Source organism: Symphalangus syndactylus, chromosome 7, assembly GCF_028878055.3.
Source record: "Symphalangus syndactylus isolate Jambi chromosome 7, NHGRI_mSymSyn1-v2.1_pri, whole genome shotgun sequence".
Classification (NCBI taxonomy): domain Eukaryota; kingdom Metazoa; phylum Chordata; class Mammalia; order Primates; family Hylobatidae; genus Symphalangus; species Symphalangus syndactylus.
Window position 1 is genome coordinate 18335745 of NC_072429.2, and position 23690 is coordinate 18359434.

A 23690-nucleotide genomic window follows, 5' to 3' on the forward strand; every position below is an offset into this window, starting at 1 on the left:
GTGGTGCAATAGACTTTGAGAAAAGTTGCACAGGGTAATGTCCGAGAGGAAGGAAGAAGAGATTTGTGGCTGTTGCTATTTGTTAGAAAGTGACTTCTGATTGTCTGCAACAGACCCTGCAAAGCTCTGAGCTGGGTAGGGATAGGAGCCACAGGAGCAGCACGAAGCACAAGCTGCAGCACCTACTGCCCCTGGGTTGGGGACGACATGGAATGATGCTCATATGAAGAAATTGTGAAGTCATCTCTCATTGGGTGGGGTGGAATTCCATAGAAGGAGACAGTACAGAGAGCATATCCCCAGTCTAACTTGGGGATGTGGATTCCCAATGAGCTGAGCAGTCATTTTAATTTAATGAGCAAATAAAAACAGTGGGCAAAAGAACAAATAAATGTTTCCAGGACTGGGGATGGGTGGGAAAGAAATGACTGGAAAGGGGAGAGTCAAAAATCAGGGAAACAGATGGAGTGAGGGGTAGGAAAGAAAAAGAGAGCAACAGGAAGATTCTTTTTGAAAGGCCACTTTATTGATGGAGATCAAACTGAATGGAGTTCCCCACAGCCCTCCCCTCACTCATGTTAGTGGCTTCACTGGGCATCTGAGACCAGCGTGGCCTGTCACCCACATAGACTAGACTGCTTAGCCCGCCCAGCCTATCACACCGCCCGCTCCACGTTGGGCAGCCACATAAAAACACGTCACAGCTCAAGAAGATCCGTGGATGCACCTCTGAATCCCCCCCCAATGGTTTCTGTGCATTTTTTTAATATTGTACAAAATATGTTAACTAGGAAAAATTAGCTGTACTGTGACAAGTGTGGGACGTCCTATTAGGATTACCGTCCCCCAGGCATTACTTCTTATTGCAGTAAGACCTCTAAAAGGTGGAGCTGTACAAACCAAAAAAAATCTAAACGATTTTAAGAAGAGCAGCAACTCAATACTGCTTTAGTTCATTTAAATTTTCTTTCCCAAAAATACACTCCTAAATATACAAACTATACAATCTTATTATTTTAATGCTGGTTTTTTTGTTTCCGTTTTTTTTGTGTGTGTGTTTTGTTTTTTTGTTCTGTCTTTAATAACAACAGTAGGAACCAAACTAAAAAATCGGTTCATCTTCAAACCAACAAGAGCACTAGAGGACTTGTGACTCGGTACCTTCATATAACACCACATAAATAACTTTAGCCACAGTCAATGTTCACAGCCTGGTCAGTGGAACAAAGGAAATACTTTTCTGGCGATTAGACGTCATCTGCAGAGAGAGCTGGGATATTCATCCGAGGCCGGGTGAAAAATGCCATCTTCTCCCTATAAGAGAGGCCATCCCTTTAGAGCAGGGGTTTTCAACCTCGCTCTACAGAGATTCTGGGCAGGATAATTCTTTGTCGTGGGGGCTGTCCTATACATTCACTGCAGAATATTTAGCAACATCCTTGGCCTCTTACCCTCTAGATGCTGGCCGCATCCTTGACCTCCAGTTATGACAACACAAAATGTATGCTCATTGCCAAATGTTCCAGGGGACAGGGGAGAAATCACCCCTGGTTGAGAACCACTGCTTTAAAGGACCATTAGCATGAACAATGACCCTTAGAGTTCAAATCAAATCAGAGGCTTCTCAGAGTTTAAAAGGACCCCTGGGCCACTTCGAATGTTTGTTTGTTTCAGATTCTCAATTTGTTAAAAAGTTAAGAGATGCCCAAAGATAGATGTACAAATGTACATTTTAAATGTTTATATTCCACAAAGGAAATTTTTTTTTAGCACATACACAAACATGTGTACCTTATTTGAGAGGACACCAGAAGTCTAAACGCTAGGGCCTCCATGGATGGGAGGCCCAGGCCAAAAGGCATTCGGGACCCTCCGAGAATACATCCGGGTCCAGCAGTGCAAGAAAGCACCTCCCTGAGATCCTAGCAGGTGGCAGGCAGAGCCAGGGAGGCCCAGGGAGCATCCATCACCCCCAGGCTTATTTATCATTCAGCCAACCCTCCACAATTACCAGTGAGGAAAACACTACGAGGAAAGGCTGGAGCAGGTGGCTCATTCATTAAACAAGAGGATCTAACAAATTAGCTCGAGTTGTGTGGGGACTGATAAAGACAGCTGAGGGATGCCGGGCGCGGTGGCTCACGCTTGTAATCCCAGCACTTTGGGAGGCCGAGGCGGGCGGATCACGAGGTCAGGAGATCGAGACCACAGTGAAACCCCGTCTCTACTAAAAATACAAAAAATTAGCCGGGCGTGGTGGCGGGCGCCTGTAGTCCCAGCTACTCGGAGAGGCTGAGGCAGGAGAATGGCGTGAACCCGGGAGGCGGAGCTTGCAGTGAGCCGAGATCGCGCCACTGCACTCCAGCCTGGGCGACAGAGCGAGACTCCGTCTCAAAAAAAAAAAAAAAAAAGACAGCTGAGGGAAGAGCACTGCAGAGCTCATGGATCGCCAGGGATGGCTTGGCGGAGGATGAACATCTGTTACAGGGAAAGCCAGTGCTCTGTGAGCAAGGGATGAGAGCAGTAAGACCACAGACAGAAGACTAAGGCCGTGGGTTGGCTGAGAAAGGGATGGGGGGCTGCTGGGGCCCTCTGCTTACCTGAAAGACTGCACTTCTGGGGGTTCCTTACAGCTCTGGCCTCGGAGCCTGTGCACATCCTTGGCAGCTGCCCTCATCATCTTGTCTGTCTGAAGCTCACCCTTGTGCTCTGCTCGGTCCATCTGCTGAGCAAAGCAAGCAAGGCCCTGAGTCAGTGGAGGGGGCCTCCAGAAAGGGGCAAGGAGAACTCGCTATCACAACAGAGGGGGCTACTGTAGGGACGGCACGCTCACTCTTGCTCCACGTGGGATCCACTTCATTCAGAACGATAATGGGAAGTGCTCAAATAATCTGTTTGAGTGAAGAGATTTTTGGGGCCAGGAAACGGAATACCTGTGTGGATCTGAGGAAGTGAGGAGATGAGGGCTGCCTGGTGAAATGTGCGCTACCTCTAATCCTCAGGCCACCTAGGAGGGTAGATGTTATTACCTCTATTTTACCCAGGAAACTGAGGCTCCGGCAGAGTAAGAAATTTCTTCAATGTCAGACTACTAAAAAATGGTGGAAACTCAGTCCCAAGCCATGCAGTAGTTCTTAAGAGGCTTGGGTATAACACTATGCCCCTTCCTCCTAATGTAAATGTATGCAAACACTTTTGAGAACAAACCACAGACAGCCCTAAAATATCCACGTACCATATACTTGAAAACATTGCACAAAGACAGAATTTTCTTAAATAAAGCCATCATTTTTTTTGTTTGTTTGTTTTTGTTTTTGTTTTTTTTGAGACGGAGTCTCGCTCTGTCACCCAGGCTGGAGTGCAGTGGCGCAATCTTGGCTCACTGCAAGCTCCGCCTCCTGGGTTCACGCCATTCTCCTGCCTCAGCCTCCCAAGTAGCTGGGACTACAAGCGCCCGCCACCACGACTGGCTAACTTTTTGTATTTTTAGTAGAGATGGGGTTTCACCATTCAAAGGATGGTCTTGATCTCCTGACCTTGTGATCCGCCCGCCTCGGCCTCCCAAAGTGCTGGGATTACAGGCGTGAGCCACTCACCCGGCCTAAAGCCATCATATCAATGGTTCTTTGTTAGAAGTCATAGATGGTACTTTTTTTTTTTTTTTTTTACTATTTGAAAGGTCAAGTTTTCTAAGTTTGTTTTTCTTAAGTCAGGGCACGTATTACTTCTCAGTCTTTTGAATAAGATCAAGTGTTAAGGTAGGGCACATAGGCACTTGTTTTCTGATCTCTTTTTGCGTTGGTTACCAGGAAGCTCAAAGATAAATATAATACCTAAATATAATTAGGTTACTTTAGGTTTGGGATATATTTATTTCCTGTCCTCCTTCAAGCCTTCCAAGTTTCTATTTTCCCCTCAATGTTCTTGTTATAATCCTGTTTATAAGTAAACAGGGTATAAATAAGAAAGAAATAAACTTTTCTGGAACTTCAGAACTGCCAGAGTCAGTTTGAAGCTCCCATATCAGTCCAGGCCTAAGAAGTCCAGCATCATCTTCCCGCCCTAGAGCATCACCACCTGTAATGAGCACTGAGATTTCAGCTGATGGTCCTGACATTTCAGGTAGGCCCCCTCTGTAAGGTGCTCTCAGCAAGTCTGGCTGTGTGCAGAGGGAACTAGCAAAAGTCTTTCTTGCCGTGGGTGGCGATCACAGAGTGGCAGGTATTATTTTTCATAAATGAGTAGAGAATGGCCCTTGCATATTGGTCCTATATCGTTTATTTCTTCATGGCAGTCTGGGACCTGTTGGCTTAAAAGCCTGCTGGTGCCAAACTCAAATTTTTACCCTTCCAGTTGTTTTAAATATAGCTCAAATAAGCAGCTTTTAAAGCCATATACAACCTTCCTGTTTTGCATACCCTGTGAAACTGTACCCAACATTTGTTAGCCATAGATAGATAAACCCTGGGCCTATAAGAGACCCCAAGCTGCTGCTGTGCTTTGGAGTTCTCTGACCCAGAGACTCCCTCATCGTGCTGCAGAGCTACCTAACCTAGATGGCCCCTCTTCCCCAGCTCTCCCCTGGGAGTTCCCTTGCCTTCCTCCACACTGGACAGTAGCCCCCAGCACCTTTGGAAGGTCTCATGCTGTGAGGGACTTCCCCTGCATGCAAACCTGTCAAAGTGCAGCGCACGCCAGGCATGCTGGCTCATGCCTGTAATTGCAACACTTTGGGAGGCCGAGGCGGGTTGATTGTTTGAGCCCAGGAGTTCGAGACCAGCCTGGGCAACATGCAGAAACCCCATCTCTACAAAAAATACAAAAATTAGCCGGGCATATTGGTATGCACCTGTCATCCCAGTTACTCAGGAGGCTAAGGTGGGAGGATCGATAGAGCCTGGGAGGTGGAGGTTGCAGTGAGCCATCATGCCACCACACTCCAGCCTGGGCGACAGAGAGAAAACCTGTTTCCAAAAAAAAAAAAAAAAAAAAAAAAAAAGCACAGCTAATATAAAACTTTGTGTGCTAACACCATTTTGAGGTTATATCTTTCTCCTTGATCAACCCCTAAATCCCTTAAACTCATTATAGCAGGGCAGAGGTGCCAGCCGACTTGTACTCCAGGGCATCCTTGTTAGCAGAAGGCCCTGGTGTGACCAGCCCTTCTCCCCCTTTGGCAAGGGCTGCCCTGTGGGACTTCCTGGGCAGGCATCGAGGCAGGTCAGTGTCCTATTGTTACTCAAAGTGCGTACTGTGGCACAGATTGGGTACCCTATGTATTTCATGAAGAACTGCATGATGAGTACATGTGTGAATAATAAGGGCTTGCACACAAAAGCATATCAACAAATGTAGTAAATGGGCCTTGCAGCCAGGTGAAAGGTTCATAAGGTTGAGTGTGCAAAGGGATTTCTGGATCCCTCTGCTGATGTGAACGAGGGATGGGTGGAACACCCTCAGTGGAAGCTGTGGTGGGAATTGTAGGATGCATCAAGAGCTCTGGCCTCTCTTCCCTGGGGCAGTGTCCCCCGACCCTCTGGGGCAGAGCGCAGGGCTCCCCTGCCTTCGAGGCAGCACTCACCCGCTTCTCCAGCATCCTCAGCAGCAGGCGGAAACGCTCGTCCTCACGCAACCACTGTGGCAGCTCCTTCTCCCCATGGCTCTTGGCTTGTTCCAGCTGCTCCTTGAGCTCCTTCAGCACCGAGATCTCCTGGGTCAGTTGGCTGTGCCAGGTTCTTGTCGCCTGCAGGTCTAACTCCAGGTCCAGCGAGGTACGGATCAGACGCTCGGAGCGCAGCGACTTGACCGAGGAAGGCTGTGGGGGTGGGGACGGCTTCTCTTGTTATTAGAGCTCTGCCCGGTGAGCCCACCCAGCCTCTTCCTCTGACCCTCAAATGCCCTCTCTTGGTTTATCCGTAGGCACCCACTCCTTCCAAATGGGGTTTGCCCTTCCCCGGGAAGCCTGTTTTGAATTCTCCCACTCAGCTCATGTTTATTGGGCATTTATTATGTCCTAGGAATGGTACTAAGCACTTTATTTCCATAACCTCGTTTCATTTTCACAAACCTAGGAGGTCCCGAGGTTTATCATCTGCACAGATGAGGCTTGCACAGGTTAAGTCCCACAGGATATGTGTGGTAAAGCTGAAGCTCCACTCCACGAAGCTGGCTGCAGTCCCCACCCGCCCTCTCTGTACACTGTGCCAGCTTCAGTACTCTCAGCTCCCTGCATATGTACATTCTCAGTTATTGATTCCTGTCACTGTACTGTTCTGAAGTTGTTTCCCCAATACAGGTCTGTTCCCGCTTGAGGGCAAAAGTCATGTCTTCTTGACTTTGTGTTCCTGTAATGGGCCCCTATTGTTTCTGCTTGTCCACCATTTGTTTCCCCAGCCTTAGAGTAACAATGCCCTCACCTTCCCTTGGAGATCTCCTCCTCTGCACTCAATCCACCTGGTTTGTGTGGGGCATCAGGGATAGGAATGTGACCTGAACCTGGCCAGTCTGCATCTCAGTGACAGGTTCAGAGGTGAATATGTTATCAAAGCCCAGCCACTAATACTCAATTCTGGCACTTTGCTGAACTACTTGGAAAAGAGGCAATGTCTTTACACAGAGGTTGTTAAGCCTTTGAGATATAAACCTGGGACTGATCATGGTCATCTTTACTTGTGGGGTGACCTGTTTGAGAATTAAGCTGTACAAAGGGAGCAATGCCATGAGAAAGGGGCTGAGGCCTGATGACATCATTTCAACCTCTGGATCAAGCCATGCCTGAAGGTAGTCCAACATCCTGGATTTTTTCATTAAATGAGACAATAAATTCCTTCTTTCATTTTTAAGCTGTATTTGAGTTGGGTTCTTCAGTTATCTGTATGTAAAAGACCCTGATTAATACAATCATTAGCTCTCCTCCCATCAAAAGTCACTAATGATTAAAAAACAATAATTAATGGTTATGGGAGTCAGAATTCTAAAATGGTTTCTCAAATCTCATTGCTAATATACACGCCCTGTATAATCTCCTCTCCTTTCATCAGGTAAGCCCCTAAAAGATGGCCTGGGCTTTTCCTGGCTGGGCTCTTCTGCTGGCCTTGAAGAAGTAAATAAATCATGTTGTAGAGATGGTCACAGGGCAAAAACCTGAGAGTGACCTCTAGGAGCTGAAAATACTCCCCTAAGCCCCCAGCTGACAGCTAGCAAGAGAATACAATGTAATAAATTCTGCCAACAACTGGAGGCAGTGCCTGGATCAGATGTTTCCTCAGTCAAGCCTCCAGATGAGGACGTGGCCATTTAACACTTAGAGGTTTCAGCCTGCTAAAACCCTGGGCAGAGGGCTCAGCTAACCTGTGCTTAAGCTCCTGACCAGCAGAAACTGTGAGGTAAGACATTTGTATTATTTTAGGCTGCTAAAGTTTGTGGTGATTTGTTACGCAGCAATAGAAAACAAATACAATGACCAATACAGAGATTTCAGACACAGTATAAGAAGCATTACCGTAAGACCTAGTCTCATTTTACAAGGCTGGCAAGCATACTATTAGGAATATAAGACAGCTCTAGGAAGAATTTCTAGAATGCTCTTCTAGGTTGAACATGGTCTGCTCTGTGCTTATAAATGAGCAAGATCAAGGAAATCCAGCTGAGTGATCTACGTGGCTCAAGTTCTCAGAGCAACAAATAAAGATTCTTTTGCATTGTCTGACCCATGTCCAGTCTCAGAAGCTGGGCAGGCTGCAGTAGAGAGAGCACAGCTCAGGCAGTGCGTGGAAGCAAGGAGCAGTGCCGGAGGGTCCAGGCCCAGCCTCTGGACTCTCCTGTTCCTCAGGACCCGAGGGAAATGTGGGCTCAGACCCACCATCAGGGGCTCCCTTATTAAGTCATCCTCTTGGTTAAGGGGAACAGGGGGTGATGAAGGGACCTGCTTCTGTGGGGCCTGCCTTAGAAGGGAGCTGTGGGAAACGCAGGGGGAGCAAGTAGGAGATCAGTGGCATTTCTGCAGGAGTGGATCATCTGCTCCAGAAGCCCCTAAGGAGCTTTGTTAAAATGCAGTTTTCAGGGCCCACGCCAGCTGCCTGAATTAAATGGTTAGAAGTGTGGCCTTGTAATCTGCATTGTCACCAAGCTCCCCAGGTAACTTTTGGTGCTCCAGAGACTGCAGTACAAGCCAGCTACAGAAGAGGGGGTCGGCGTGGGGGACCCAGAGTGGGCAGTTGGTTGTCCCTGTCACCTGAGGCCATGTCCAATTTCTCCCACACCCGCGCACTCTCCCTTCCCTGTGTAGCCTCCCCTGTGTTGCTGTCTCTCTCCTGCTCTCTCCAGTTCCCCCTCAGACTTGTTAGGGTGAAGGATGTTAGGCAAAGGACCAGATTCTGGCTGTCAGCAGGCAGTGCAGGAGAGGTGGGGGGCCTGCCCCTACTGGGGGCTGTTGGCACTATCTTTTCTCTCCATGTTCTCTTTTGCTTTGCTTTCTCATTCTTTCTTTCTTCCCTTCCTTCCTTCCTTCCTTCCTTCCTTCCTTCCTTCCTTCCTTCCTTCCTTCCTTCCTTCTTTCTTTCCTTTCTTTTCTTTCTTTCTTTTTTTTTTTTGGTGGAGTTTCGCTCTTGTTGCCCAGGCTGGAGTGCAATGGCGCGATCTCTGCTCACTGCAACCTCCACCTCCCAGGTTCAAGCAATTCTCCTGCCTCAGCCTCCCGAGCAGCTGGGATTACAGGCATGCACCACTACGCCCAGCTAATTTTGTATTTTTAGTAGAGACCGGGTTTCTCAATGCTGAGGCTGGTCTCAAACTCTTGACCTCGGGTGATCTGCCTGCCTCGGCCTCCCAAAGTGCTGGGATTACAGGCGTGAGCCACCGTGCCCGGCCCCTTTTTTCTTTCTGACATTCTGGCTCCTGGTTTCCTCTGGTTCTGCAAACTCATTAGACAGAACTGCTTTAAAGTTGTGTTGAAAGCCCAAGGTGGGGAGGGCCCCCTGCATCTCCTGCAGCCCTTAATGGTCAAAGACAAATCAGGGGTCGCTCCTTTGCCTACCCCCACCCTATCTGGATCGCTCAGCTCAGTCTCCACTAGGAAAGGCAAGACTTCTGCAGGGCAAGTCTGCAGCCTCTTCCCTGTGGGCTTCCCGCTGGTCTGAGGGAAGCCCATTTGCACTTCCCTGCTTCAGGCTAGTGCTCAGAGGCATCCAGCCTCTCTGCCACCAGGACCTGGACGACAGGCACACTGAGCAGTCTTGCATGAGGAAGGCTTCTGTCAGATAACGCGCTCTAACTGATGACTGTTGGGTTGGTTAATTCTTCTTCTTCTTCTTTTTTTTTTTTTTCCTGAGACAGAGTCTCACTCTGTTGCCCAGGCTGGGGTGCAGTGGCACAATCTCGGCTCACTGCAACCTCCACCTCCTGGGTTCAAGCGATTCTCCTGCCTCAGCCTCCCAAGTACAGCCTGGGACTACAGGCACGCACTACCACGCCTGGCTAATTTTTGTATTTTTAGTACAGATGGGGTTTCACCGTGTTGGCCAGGCTGGTCTTGAATCCCTGACCTCAGGTGATCCTCCTACCTCGGCCTCCCAGAGTGCTGGGATTACAGGTGTGAGCCACCGTGCCTGGCTGGGTTGGTTAGTTCTTACTGACTTTGATTTCTATCTAGGAAGGCAAGGCCAAGTGTACACACTCCTCGTCTAACCTATTTGTCATAATAAGACAAATACATTTACCCTTCGGCACCTTCACCAGTGGCTACAGAGACCTCATAGTTCACAAACATCTGTTCTCAAATACCATTATGCTTGCGAGAGCAACATTTTTCTTGCCAGTGGCTGAGTAGAAATGGCCAGACATTAGGAGATGTGTGTGTAGGACACAGGGCTTGGGGCAACGAGGGAGGAGCAGGCAGAAAAATAGCTTTGAGGTGACTCTCTTACCCGCTTCATCCGGACGCTGCGTCGCTCCAGGGAGTTTCGAACAAACGGTGGCTTTTTGGACAGAGTGGAGCTGTCACTATCACTCCGATTCAGCTGCAAGAGAAAAGTCATGGAATGTTAAACATGGTCAGAGTGCATTCTGGAAGGTGCACTGAAGCCCAGAGGGAGGTCAGGTTCCTCCACTCAGGACGGTCCTTCCTCTCCTTCTGCAAACACCCAGACTTTCTTGTTCCAGGTTTCATTCTGACCTTTCTTTTCTTTATAAGTGAACATTCGTTGAGCATGTACTATGCATGATGCACATTGCTTCATCTCCGTGCTAGTATCTGCATGATGCTAAATGCCACGAATATCCCACTGAATCTTTCCAACAACCCCATGTGATAGGAGCAAATCCATTTCACAAGTGAGGTGACAGAAGCTTAGGGGTTGCAGAACTGGCCCAAGGTTGGCAAGCTGGTCAGCCACACAGCAGGGCCGGACACTGGGCAGTGTGACTTCAGAGTATACTGCCCTCTTGACCTACTACACAAAGGGCCGTTTGCATCAACTCTTCCCTGGTGTCTACAGAGCCTGCCTTTACTGACTCAAATGCAGCCACTCTCAAGATGGATATTTAAAAAAGAAAAAGGCAGTTTAAAGGCAAAGCCTCAGGGACCATACCCTTAGAGATGATGGGGCAGATCGTAACTCTCCCCGTGGGCATCCCCTCAATCACTGAGTTATCTATACTTCCCCCAGAGGGCTAGTATTTCCCATCTAAGACCAGAAATCAGGCCTGTAGTCAGGATGGGAAGCTTCTATATTGAGAATGTGTCCCACCCCCTGAGGAGAGCAAGAGAGAGTGGGTAGGATGACAGCACCTCCTGGGAGGTGGGAGCAGAGTGGGGAGTTCTTTCTCAAGTCCTATTTCCAAAGTCGGTGGGGTTGTCACAGGCCGATGCTATTGTGCTTGTGTGTCTAGCAGCTGTCCGTTCACTGCTGCAGGTCTCCTGAGAAGCTGTTTCTGTGGTTATTGATAATTATTTGTGATAATGATATTAATAGTCCTGCTAAGCTGACAAACACAGCAACCCCAGGGACAGACTGATGAAACAGCCACTGGGCTAGGCAGGACCTCAACCAGAACCAGACACTGAATAGTAAAAATAATGACTGCCACATGGATAGAGCACCTGCTACGTGCCAGGTGCTTTAGTGACAGTTTCATTTAATCCTCAAACAATTCTAACGTGACGGGAACTGAGGCCCAGAGAGATTAAGAAGCTTGTAAAGTTGAATAGCTGGGGAGCATCAAAACCAGAGTTCAAGACTCAGTCTGTTTGGTTCCAAGGCCACCAGCTCTCCTGGCTCCAGCCTGTAGGTAGGGCTCAGAGATGAAACTAATGTGCAGGTGGAAGGGTGTGCCATCTTGACAACCGGCGTAGATTCATATAAACTGGTTGCATGTGGTACCAGAAGGAGGCTTTCTTTTTCTTTTTTTTTTGAGACAGGGTTTCACTCCTTTCGCCCAGGCTGGAATGCAATGGTGCTATCTTGTCTCACTGCAGCGTTGACTTCTCGGGCTCAAGTGATTCTCCCGCCTCAGCCTCTCAAGTAGCTGGGACTAAAGGCACGTGCCACTGTGCCCGGATAATTTTTGTATTTTTTGTAGAGACAAGGTTTCACCATGTTGCCCAGGCTGGTCTCAAACTCCTGGGCTCAAGTGATCCTCCCATCTCAGCCTCTCAATGTCCTGGGATTACAGGTGTGAGCCACTGTGCCCAGCCTTTTATTCTACATTGTTTTAATCCAGTGGTGACACTTGAAGGATATGTGTCCTACCGACCAGAAATGGGTATCAGGATAATTGACCCTTAAGTTGTAGTTGTTTACATGTTAAAGACTATGTTATATAAAAGAGAGACAGAAGCTACATTAAGTCCTTGAATTTAGCTTTCTCTAATATAAAGATACTTTAATGCATTTAATCTCAGACATGGTAGAGAATGTTGTAACCTTTTTATTACTTCCAGTTAATAGCTAGAGAAACTGATGCACAGAGTGGTGAAATCATTTAGAGTCACAGGAAGCTAGTTCAGGAATGAGAATTTAGGATGGGCTATGTCCATTTGGTCAAAGTCAATCAACCCACAAATATGGCAGCACTTCAGATGAATACATGGGGGCTGAGGAGAGCTGTAGGAAGGGTAATTCATTGTCCCTATCTCATGGACTTCAAGTTCAGTGGGGAAACTCAAGACAGCGAAACTAACCAAGTGACATAGGCGAAGATGTCACCTTGTTTGATAACAAGGGAGCCACCCAGCAGAGGATGCCTTTTGTGCAGAGGCCAGCAGAAGGGTCTACTCACAATCAGACCCGAGGAGGCCAGAGGAAGCCCCTCAGGAGGTGGCTCTGAGCAACAGAGAGGCTGCAGGCTTTGGAGCTGGACTCCCAGCTTTGCACTTAGTAGCTGTGTGACCTAGAGCACAGTGTTTAAGTTTTTGAGTCTTAGCTTCTGTGTCTATAAAATGGTGTTCACACAACTCACCTTGCAGGGCTGTAAGATTAGATGACACAGAAAATATATTTTTTGGCTGCAGGGGCTGGAAGTGTTGCTGATTAGCATTTGAAATCCCATCCTGTGGGTGGGAAAACCCCACCTTATGACTTGCTGGGAAACAAAGCCCACCTCCCACTGATGAAGCTGAAAGTAGCAGAACCTTGCTTTTACTGCCTCACTTGCAGCTAGAGGCAGGCACAGGACTAGCCTCTGTCAATTGGATGCAAATGCTCCAGGCCTTGAATCACAACCTGGTGACTTGCACCCTGGTGACAACCTGGTGACTTGCACTGTTACTATTGTCTCTTGAATTGAAACAGGCCACTCTTTCTCTCCTTCATTCTACAAATGTGCCAGATTTGTTATCTCCGGGAAAAGCCAATAATGGTAAGTAGTGGCAGTGGCAGCAGCGACCAGAGCTTCCATGCCAGCCATGGCAGGAACCTGGTGGAGGCATAAATATTGAATGCCAGGGGCAGCAGTCTGGCTGGCTGGGGCCAGGTTTTGTGGCAGCATCGGTGAAGATGTCACCCGATTGGCTTTGTGGTGTGATTTTGGTTGTGGTCTGGACTTCCTTGCTCCTACCTGATTTCTGAGGCTGGTTCTACAGCCTTGTGATGAGTGTGTGGGCTCCTCAATTTCCTTTCCCCCAAATTTTCCTGCATATACTGCTCACTGTCCATTTCCATTGCTTGCAATGAAAAGCCCTGACTGGTACAGGCAGGAAGTGGAATGCTATCAGTTACAGCTCTTCTCACTTAGGAATGCCCAGGGCCAAGGGAATGCTTCGCTTATCTTGTGGGTGCAAAACAAAGGGTTAAATTGTTCCCTGCTATATCTCAGCAGACAGTCTCCATGCCTGCAGAGTTTTAGAGGAAATGATAGGAAAATTTTCACAATATTGTACTCTTGGCTACATCTTGTAGCCTTCAGTAAGTTTTATACAAAAAGACACAAGCTTGAGCTGAAGTGGGCCAACTAGAGAGCAAAGAAGGAAAAATATATGACTTTGCTTAAAAAAAAAAAAAAAAGCCCTTTCTACCTGTGGCGCGTGATCTCCGTTGACTGGGAATCTCTTAATTTGTGATTTTGCGGGGTTAGAAACGGTATAAATAATAAAATATGGGAAGTGGAAGCATAGTGCTTGGTGTGTTACAGATGCTTAATAAGTGGGACAGGTACTTTTTGTTATTTGAAGATGCGAATCCTGGAAAAGGGTCACTTAAAATACACTGGGGAAAAATGCGTGAGGCTTGACTCTACAGGTGGAAAAGATAAACATTTCACCAAAGTTATTCTACCTTATATCTCCCATTTAACAAAATTACAACCACATTCTAATCCTGATGAAAAAGAAGGAACGAAACGCTAATTTGTTTGGTGTGATTTTTCTGATGAGTGACATGCTTCTCTTTGTGTTTGATTTCTACTGCACGTTCATAATGGCAGTAATTTCCCCCCCCCGCCAAAAAAAAAAAGGTGGAGCGTCATCCATTGTCTTAAGGGCTTTTCTAAATCACTCAAATTATTCATGTTTTCTTTTTGAGACAGAGTTTCGCTCTTGTTGCCCAGAGGCTGGAGTGCGATGGCGCGATCTTGGCTCACTGCAACCTCTGCCTCCCAGGTTCAAGTGATTCTGCTGCCTCAGCCTCCAGAGTACCTGGGCTTACAGGAATGCGGTGCACCACCATACCTGGCTAATTTTGTATTTTTAGTAGAGAAGCACCGATTGGATTTTTCTCTTTTGCAGCTGTGAGCCAGCTTAATTGCAGCATCTTCTACCTATGATTTAGGAAGCCCAACATCACATTCAGTGACTTCAGCAAATCCTGTACCTTGTGCAAGATACGAAGCCAACATGCATTGTGCCTGCATTATCTTTTCAGATGCTTACAAGTTCAAACAATTAGCTAGAGATCTACCACAGAAGGAAGAGGTTTATGTTGCTCCTGGGAGGGACTGCAGGGAATGTTTTCATGGGGACCCATTCCATAAGTAGCCAGTCAATTAGTAAAATTTTCACATTATAAAGAAATGAACGGCCGGCACAGTGGCTCACACCTGTAATCTCAGCACTTTGGGATGCTGAGGTGGGTGGATCACCTGATGTTGGGAGTTCGAGACCAGCCAGACCAACATGGAGAAACTCCATCTCTACTAAAGATACAAACCTAGCCAGGCGTGGTGGCACATGTTTATAATCCCAGCTACTTGGGAGGCTAAGGCAGGAGAATCACTTGAAGCTGGGAGGCGCAGGTTGCAGTGAGCCGAGATGGCACCATTGCACTCCAGCCTGGGCAACAAGAACGAAACTCTGTCTCAAAAAAAAAAAAAAAAAAAAAAAAAAGAAATGAGCTTCTCTACTCAATCTTATACAATTGTAGGCCTTGAACACACATGATGAGACCTCTCCCTTCCTCTCCCCTTCCCTCCATAATAATAGTCAGATAAGTGGCAGGCAGAGAACCAAGTGTGGACTCCACAGGCCTCCCCTTCTGTGACAACTTTTTGGGACATTAGGCAGGAAGGTTCTGTTGAGGGCCTAGTTATGATTCAGTGGTTCTATATGGTGGGGGAAGGAAGCATACTGATATCACTGGAAACCAGGATCAGGTACGGTAGGCACATGTTTTATCTGTGCTGTCCCATGGAAGGTCAGGAGCAAGGGCTGGTTCTGTAGCCCCAGCAAAAGCATGACCCCTCAGACTCAGTAAACACTCAGACCCCCCACGCAGGGTAGAATGAAGGAAGGTGAGCTGGCCTAGGAAGGGGAAGGGGTAGGGGAACTGGAAAGCAAGGAAAATGAGGGTATGAAGTAACAAAGGCCACTGCAGGGCTTGTACATTCCTCTGGGTATACAGGAGCTGGTGGGCAAATGGAACGGGTAAAGAGGGCCAGGTAGAGGCTGGGATGGACTGGAAAGCTCCCCACCTCCATCAACTAAGGGGAGTTGCCCTCACCTCAGTGCCAGCCAATTGCTGCCAAATTGTGTGTGGTCTGTGGTGACATACAGTCTCTTTTTTTTTCAAGAACTGGAATTTTATGTCAAACTCCTCCTATTTTATTTATTTTTTTGAGACAGAGTTTTGCTCTTGTTGTCCAGGCTGGAGTGCAATGGTACGATCTCAGCTCACTGCAACCTCTGCCTCCCGGGTTCAAAGATTCTCCTGCCTCAGCCTCCCAAGTAGCTGGCATTACAAACATGCGCCACCATGTGCTAATTTTTTGCATTTTTAGCAGAGACAGGGTTTCACCATGTGGGCCAGGCTGGTCTCGAACTCCTGGCCTCAAGTGATTTGCCCACCTCAGCCTCCCAAAGTGCTGGGATTACAGGCATGAGCCATCACACCCAGCTTTATTTTATTTTTAGTTGCCCTTTAATTTAAAAATAATTTTTTGTTTTTAAAGACAGGGTCTTCCTCTGTTGCCCAGGCTGGAGTGCTGTGGCGCAATCATGGCTCACTGCAGCCTTGGACTCCTGGGCTCAAGCAATTCTCCTGTCTCAGCCTCCCCACTAGCTGGGACTACAAGTGCATGCCACCATGCCCAGCTAATTTTTAACTTTTTCTTCGGCGGAGACAGGGTCTCACTATGTTGACTAGGCTAGTTTTAAACGCCTGACCTCAAATGACCCTCCTGCCTCAGCCTCCCAAAGTGTTGGGCTTACAGGCATGAGACACTGCATCTGGCCACCTTTTTAAAAAGTTTTAAATGTTAACAGCAGGTTCAATTAAAAAATCAAACAAACTGGTAGCAACAGGTTCAATTAAAAACATAAAACAAACTGGTAGCCAAATAATACAGATCTGCTGTAATTTTGCAGCCTTAGGACGTACACTAGAATCGCCCTGAAGGTGGGAAAGAAATGCCTGTGTATCTCGGGGACACTGAGGTGTCCCCCTCTGATCTCAGCAAGTAGTTGCAGGAGGGCAGGGCAGAGTGTGAACAAGGAGGAAGTGAGTTGGTTGGAATTATAATAACATTGACCAAGTACTAACTACAAAGCCTTTTCTATTGCTTGTCTAAAACAATCCTATGAAGTAGGCCCGCGAACTCCACCTGAGGAAACTGAGGCTCTGAGGTGTTAACATACTCGAAGTCACCCAATAATATGAGAGTAATGGGATTTGTACCCAGCCCTGTGTGAGGCTCTCGGCTACCCTGAGGGGAGCAGAAGGGGGCCGCACGCTCACTTACCCGGCACACGTACTGGCTCTGGGGTCCCGGGGAGAAGGTCTTAGAGCGGATGATGGTGCTCCCTCGAAGAAATGGCCCCTGGGACGGGGTACCCACTCTCCGGTCCTTAGGTCGCACCACTGTGGGGGATGGGGCCGGGGTCTCCGTGTTGGTCTCTTTGTCCACCTGAGGAAGAAGTCACACCTTGAAGCCACCAGTGTCCACAGAGTCTCAGCCACCCACCAGAGACCACTCAGCTGCTCCTCTTCCCTCCTGTCACCTCACCTTTCCCCACAGACACAACCAGGGTTTCCTCAGCATTAGCCCTGCTAGATGAGCTCAGCCTGGTGCAGCCAGGACAGTACCCAAGGCGAGGTGTGCCGACCCCTACCCCTCCATGGCACGTGTGGTTGGGGGCTGGTGGGAGCACATTCAGCCCCCAAACAAACTCACATGAGCAGTAGAGGTGTCTCAAAGTTTTGAGAGTGTCATGTCCAACACCCTGGGTGTCACACTCTCAAAACTTACAAACCAAGTACATTTTGAAAAACCACACCCAAGGCTTCCACAGCCCTGGCAAAGTACTACGGTTGCTTTCATCAAATTCTGAAGGCAACTGGCAAGTCTTGTTTTTAAAACCAACTCATCAGGTTTTTTATTGCCCGTGCACAGTAGTCATCAGGAAAACATAAACAAACAAAAACACCTACATGCAGCACCTTTGTCGCCTAAATAGTGCCTTTATATAATTTTAAGAAAGGACACGACCTCTGGTTGGAGAAATTGCAAAATGATGCCTCCTTGGTGTGGAGGAGTTAGAACGAGGGCCCAGGTCCTACTGCACCTGCCGCAGGCACCTCTGTGCGGTACTCCAGGGGCAGCCTCGCTCAAACACGGCAGGTGCTCTAGCCCTAGGAGTCATGGAGACAGCTGTCTGTGGAGAGTGAATCCTGCTGTAACATGTGACCCTAGTGCAGCAGGGAAGCAGGGAGCAAAGGGAGTCCGGCCTTTTTCCTGTCGCACTGTGGGCAGGCCCACATAAAGAAATATATTTTTGGAGCCTATCTGCAAGGTTGGTTTTATTGTGCCCATTTTAGAGATGAGAAAATGGAGTCTTGATAGGGATGAAGTCATCTGCCTAAGACTACACAGCCAGGGAGTATCAGAGCCAGAATTCTAACCCAAACCCATCTGACTGCAAGGCTTGAGTTCTGTCCAGAGAAGTCAGGGAAAATGCAGAGGGCAGAAGAAAAGAGATGGGTGAGTTGGCCTCTCCTGGTTTACTATCACCAGAATGACCCCAAGGTCACTCCATTGTGAGGGCTTGTGCTCTGATGCTGGAGGCCAAGACTTAGCTCTGAGTCTTTTCTGACTGCCTCGGCACAAGGATTGAAGGCTCTTTCCCCACGACAGCGCTTCCATCCCCCCAGCCCTTCCTACCTTTAATGCTGGGTACCCATCCATATCAGGTGAGGCTTTCTCGGTGAAAACATCCTCTTCTCCCTCCTCCTCCTCCACCTCCTCCTCCTCTTCCTCGGCTACTGCCTCATTCTCACTGGTCTCCTCGTACCTCCTGTGATGACAAAGCACTTTGGTTACCCACCCAGAAGCCGCTCTGCCTCTGTTCACCTGCCTTTAAATACACCCAAGGTAGGGCTTCCAATCCTTTTGATGATTGAAGATATATTAAAAAAAGTTTTGGGGGGCCAGGCACGGTGGCTCATGCCTGTAATCCCAGCACTTTGGGAGGCCGAGGCAAGAGGATTGCCTGAGTTCAGGAGTTCAAGACCAGCCTGGCCAAAATGGCGAAACTCTATTTCTACTAAAAATACAAAAAGTAGCTGGGCATGGTGGTGCACACCTGTAGTCCCAGCTACTCGGGAGGCTGAGGCAGGAGAATTGCTTGAACCCAGGAGGTGGAGGTTGCAGTGAACCGAGATTGCACCACTGCACTCCTGGGCAACAAGAGCGAAACTCTGTCTCAAAACAAAAAAAAAAATTTTTAAAGAGGCATAATTTGTTTCCAACAAAATGCATTTTCAATGTATAGTTTGATGAGTTTTGGCCAATGTACTCACCTATGTAACCACCACTGCACTTGAGATGTAGAACATTCCATTCCCCACCAGAATTCTCTCCTACCTTTTCCCAGTTTAATCTCCACCAGGCAGCCACCGATTAGCTGTTATTATAGATTAGATTTGACTTTTCTAGAGTTTCATGCAAATGGCATCAGACAGTGTATGCTGTTTTGTCTCTGACTTCTCTGTGTCTGCATAACGTTTGTAAAGTTTATCCACAATGCTGTATGCATCAGCGGTTCATTCCTTTTCTTTTTTTCTTTTGAATCAGAGTCTCACTCTGTCACCCAGGCTGGAGTGCAGTGGGACCATCTTGGCTCACTGTAGCCTCCACCAGTGGGCTCAAGTGATCCTCCTGCCTCAACCTCCTGAGTTGTTGGGACTACAGGTGTGTGCCACCACACCATGCTAATTTTCCTATTTTTTGTAGAGACAGAGTTTCGGTATGTTGCCGAGGCTGGTCTCAAACTCCTGGGCTCAAGCGATCCACCCACCTTGGCCTCCCAAAGTGTTGGGGATTATAGGCGTGAGCCACCACACCCAGACAGTTCACTCTTTTTTTATCATTAATATTCCATTGGATGGCTATATTGCAACATGTTTAGATCTGTTCACCTGCCTTTAAATGCACCCAGGGTAGGGCTTCCAAACCTTGGAACGAGGTGGGTGGCTGAGGAAAAGGAGGAGGAAGATGAGGAAGAAGAGGAGGAGGAGGAGGAAGAGGAAGAGGAAGAGAAGCAGAGTTTAGTTGATGAACATTTGGATTACTTACATTTCCAAGCAAGTATGAATAAAGCTTCTTGTACATTCATGTACAAGTCTATGCATGAATATAGGTTTTCATTTCTGTTGGATATTGCTAGGGTTGCAAAACTAAAACACCGCGGCCGGGCGCGGTGGCTCACGCTTGTAATCCCAGCACTTTGGGAGGCCGAGGCGGGCGGATCACGAGGTCAGGAGATCGAGACCACGGTGAAACCCCGTCTCTACTAAAAAAATACAAAAAATTAGCCGGGCGCGGTGGCGGGAGCCTGTAGTCCCAGCTACTCGGAGGCTGAGGCAGGAGAATGGCGTGAACCCGGGAGGCGGAGCTTGCAGTGAGCCGAGATTGCGCCACTGCACTCCAGCCCGGGCGACAGAGCGAGACTCTGTCTCAAAAAAAAAAAAAAAAAAAACTAAAACACCGCATACTAGGTGGCTTAAACAACAGAAATTGATTTCTGGCAGTTCTGGAGGCTGGAAATCCACGCTCAAGCTGTCAGCAGGTTTGGTTCACCTGAGGCCCCTTTCTCTGGCTAGCAGATGGCTGCCTTCTTGCAGCGTGCTCACAGTCTGTCCTCTGTGCATGCGCATCCCTGGTGTCTGTGTGTCCAAATATCCTTGCATGACGTCCCATCCCAACTTTAATGGTCTCGTGTTAACCACCTCTTTAAAAGCCCTACCTCCAAATACAGTCACATTCTAAGGTACTAGGGGTTAGGGCTTCAATGTATGAATTTTGGGGGGGACACAAATCAGCCCCTAACAGGTAATAGAATTACTGGTTCATACAGTAAGTGTAAATTTACCCTTTTAAGACACCGACAGGCCGGGCGTGGTAGCTCATGCCTGTAATCCCAGCACTTTGGGTGGCCAAGGTGGGCAGATCACCCCAGGTCAGGAGTTCAAGACCATCCTGGCCAATGTGGTAAAACCTTGTCTCTACTAAAAATATAAAAATTAGCCGGGCGTGGTGGTGGGCACCTGTAATCCCAGCTACTCAGGAGGCTGAGGCAGGAGAATTGCTTGAACCCAAGAGGTGGAGCTTGCAGTGAGCCGAGAGAGCGCCACTGCACTACAGCCTGGGTGACAGAGTGAGACTCCATCTCAAAAAAAAAAAAAAAAAAAAAAAAGACACCAACAAGTGGCTTCTCCAAAGTGATTTTGCCATTTTCTGTTTCCCCTGAGCAATGTTCTAAGAGTTCTAGTTCCTCACTACACTTGGTGTTGTTCATCTTTGTAGTTAGTAACTCTGCTACTGGGTATGTACTTGCATCTTGTTGGGTTTTAATTTGCATTTTCTTCTTTTTTCTTTCTTTGTTTTTAGAGACAGGGTCTTGCTCTGTCGCCAAGGCTAAGGTTGGAGTGCCATGCTGTGATCATAGTTCACTGTCGCCTCGAACTCCTGGGCTCAGGTGATTGATTCTCCCATCTCAGCCTCCCAAGTAGCTAGTACTACAGGCACGTGCCACCATGCCCAGCTAATTTTGTAAATCTTTTGCAGAGATGGGGTTTTGTTTCCCAGGCTGATCTTGAACTCCTGGCCTCAAGAAATCTTCCCGCCTCAGCTTCCCAAAGTGTGAGCATTACAGGTGTAAGCCACTGAGCCTGGCCTAATTTGCATTTTCTTGTTGAGAAACTCTTCATGCATTTATGACCATCTTCCTAAGTGAAGTGTCTGTTAGAATCTCCAGCCCCCTAAAAATCGGGTTGTTGGCCAGGCACAGTGACTCACGCCTATAATTCCAACACTTTGGGAGGCCGAGGTGGTGGATCACCTGAGGTCAGGAGTTCGAGACCAGCCTGACCAATATGATAAAACCGAGTCGCCTCTACTAAAACCACAAAAATTAGCCAGGCGTGGTGGCATGCACCTGTAATCCCAGCTAATCTTGGGAGGCTGAGACAGAAGAATGGCTTGAATCCGGGAGGTGGAGATTGCAGTGAGCCGAGATCACAGCCTGGACAACAAGAGCAAAACTCTGTCTCAAAATAAATAAATAAATAAATAATAAAAAAATTGGGTTGTCTTATTATTGAGTTGTAAGAAATCTTAATATATTTGAGCTATGAATCCTTGGTCCGGTACATGGACTGCACGATTTTCTCTAAGTCTGTGGCTTGCCTTTTCATTTTCTAAGTGGTGTCTTCCAAAGATCGTAAGTTTTTGATTATGATAAAGCCCAATTTATTGATTTTTTTCTTTTACAGTTTGTACTTTTTATGTCCTAAGAAATCTTTGCCTACCTCAAAGTTGTGAACAGTTTCTTTCTTACACTTTCAGAACTTCTATAATTTCAGGTTTTATGTGTAGCTCTATAACCCATTTGAGATTAATTTTATTTTTTTTTGAGACGGAATCTCGCTCTGTTGCCCAGGCTGGAGTGCAGTGGTGCGACCTTGGCTCACTGCAACCTCTGCCTCCCAGGTTCAAGCGATTCTCCTGCCTCAGCCTCCGGAGTAGCTGGGATTACAGGCACGTGCTGCCATGCCAAGCTGATTTTTGTATTTTTAATAGAGATGGTGTTTCACCATGTTGGCCAGGATGGTCTTGATCTCCTGACCTTGTGATCCACCCACCTCAGCCTTCCAAAGTGCTGGGATTACAGGTGTGAGTCACCGCGCCCAGCCACAGATTAATTTTTATACATGATGTACGTGTTCAAGTTTATTTTTTTTTCCATATGAATATCTAATTGTTCCAACAGCATTTGCTGAAGAGATTTTCGGTGACAGTCCTTAAAACTTTCCATTTCCCTTGGACTCTAAGGTTGGAAGGATTTGGTGTGACAAATAGGCTGTATTTGTTAAGCAGTAACTTATCTCTATTCCCATCTTGACTTCTGAAAGACATACAGAACTGCCCGGCTTCTGATCAGCATGAGACAGTGTTATCATACTGAGCCAAAAGAATCCCAGCCAAAAGCAGAGAATCTGACATCCAGCTAGCTGGCTTGGCAAGAGTGTAGGGAAACACAAAATCTCCCTGAGGATTTTCCCAGTGGGGAGAATGCATTTTGGATCTCTACTCACAACTCTGCAATTAAAACCTCTTCTGTACTTAGATGAGGACTGCTGCTGTGGAGGGGCCTTGGCTCTCCTCCTTGGCCCCAGCAGCCTCTCTATCTACAAATAAAAGAGCTGTTGGCGGGTGCAGTGGCTCATGCCTGTAATCCCAGCACTTTGGGAGGCTGAGGTGGGTGGATCACCTGAGGTCGGGAGTTAGGGATCAGCCTGATCAACATAGAGAAACCCCATCTCTACTAAAAATACAAACTTAGCCTGGCGTGGTGGCGCATGCCTGTAATCCCAGCCACTTGGGAGGCTGAGACAGGAGAATCACTTGAACCCGTGAGGTGGAGGTTGCAATGAGCTCAGATCGCACCATTGCACTCTAGCCTGGGCAACAAGAGTGAAACTGTCTCAAAAAAAAAAAAAAAAAAGGCTGTTAAACATGTGAACACACAGGGAGCCCCTCCACAAAGCCCTCTGCAGAAGACACATTGACCAGTACTTATTGAGGGCTCCATAAGCTCCAGGTGCTATGCCTCACAACAGTGCTCAAAGAGATCATCTCCATTTCCCAGATTCAAAAAGTGAGGGGCAGAGGCCTGAGGCCTTGTCCAATGTGGCAGGCTAGTCATGGAGCCAGGTTTGCAAAACAGGTTTGTCTAGATCCACTAAGTGCTCAACCATTATGGGAGTCTCTTCTATTTGACTGTGAATCTGATCTAAATATTCCAAGATGATAAAAAAAAAACCCCAACTTAATTTTAATTGTAAAGAGAAAAATAATTAAAATCAACAATATCTTTTCACCCACTGGAGTGGCAAAGCGGGAAAAAAAATCTGGTAATATCAAGTGCTGGTGAAGGTACAGAAACAGGCATATCCCTGTGGGAAGTGTAAAGGAGAGCAGCCAATTTACATTCTGAAGGCAATTTAGCCTTATCTGTTAAAATAAAAAACGTACATATGCTTAATTAAGTTACAGCAGTTTGATTAGATTGTCAGAGAGGCTGTAGGTTAGGGTACTCTTAATCATTGCCGGTGGGAGCATTTATTAATAAAATCTTATGGCTAGGCGAAGTGGCTCACGCCTGTAATCCCAGCACTTTGGGAGGAGGAGGTGGGTGGATCACGAGGTCAGGAGATCAAGACCATCCTGGCTAACATGGTGAAACCCCATCTCTACTAAAAAATACA

At 47.4% G+C, this 23690-nt stretch overlaps 1 protein-coding gene across 7 annotated transcripts in view; it reads right to left on the reverse strand.

Moving 5' to 3' along the window:
• Positions 1–504: 504 nt before the first annotated feature.
• The window catches only part of WWC1 (WW and C2 domain containing 1), a 180519-nt gene continuing 157333 nt past the window's right edge, over positions 505–23690 (reverse strand). For 2 of the 7 annotated variants that reach the window (XM_055285310.2, XM_055285309.2), the window contains exons 18-23: positions 18085–18217; positions 16666–16830; positions 9924–10016; positions 5582–5815; positions 2601–2725; positions 505–1314 (exon numbers count right to left, since the gene is read on the reverse strand). In XM_055285310.2, coding sequence (XP_055141285.1) covers positions 1248–1314; positions 2601–2725; positions 5582–5815; positions 9924–10016; positions 16666–16830; positions 18085–18217 — 817 coding nt within the window. In that variant the 3' untranslated portion in view covers positions 505–1247. Of the gene's footprint in view, positions 1315–2600; positions 2726–5581; positions 5834–9923; positions 10017–16665; positions 16831–18084; positions 18218–23690 lie in introns of all 7 variants that reach the window. The other 5 variants (XM_055285308.2, XM_055285304.2, XM_055285305.2 and 2 more) reach the window with 3 other exon arrangements.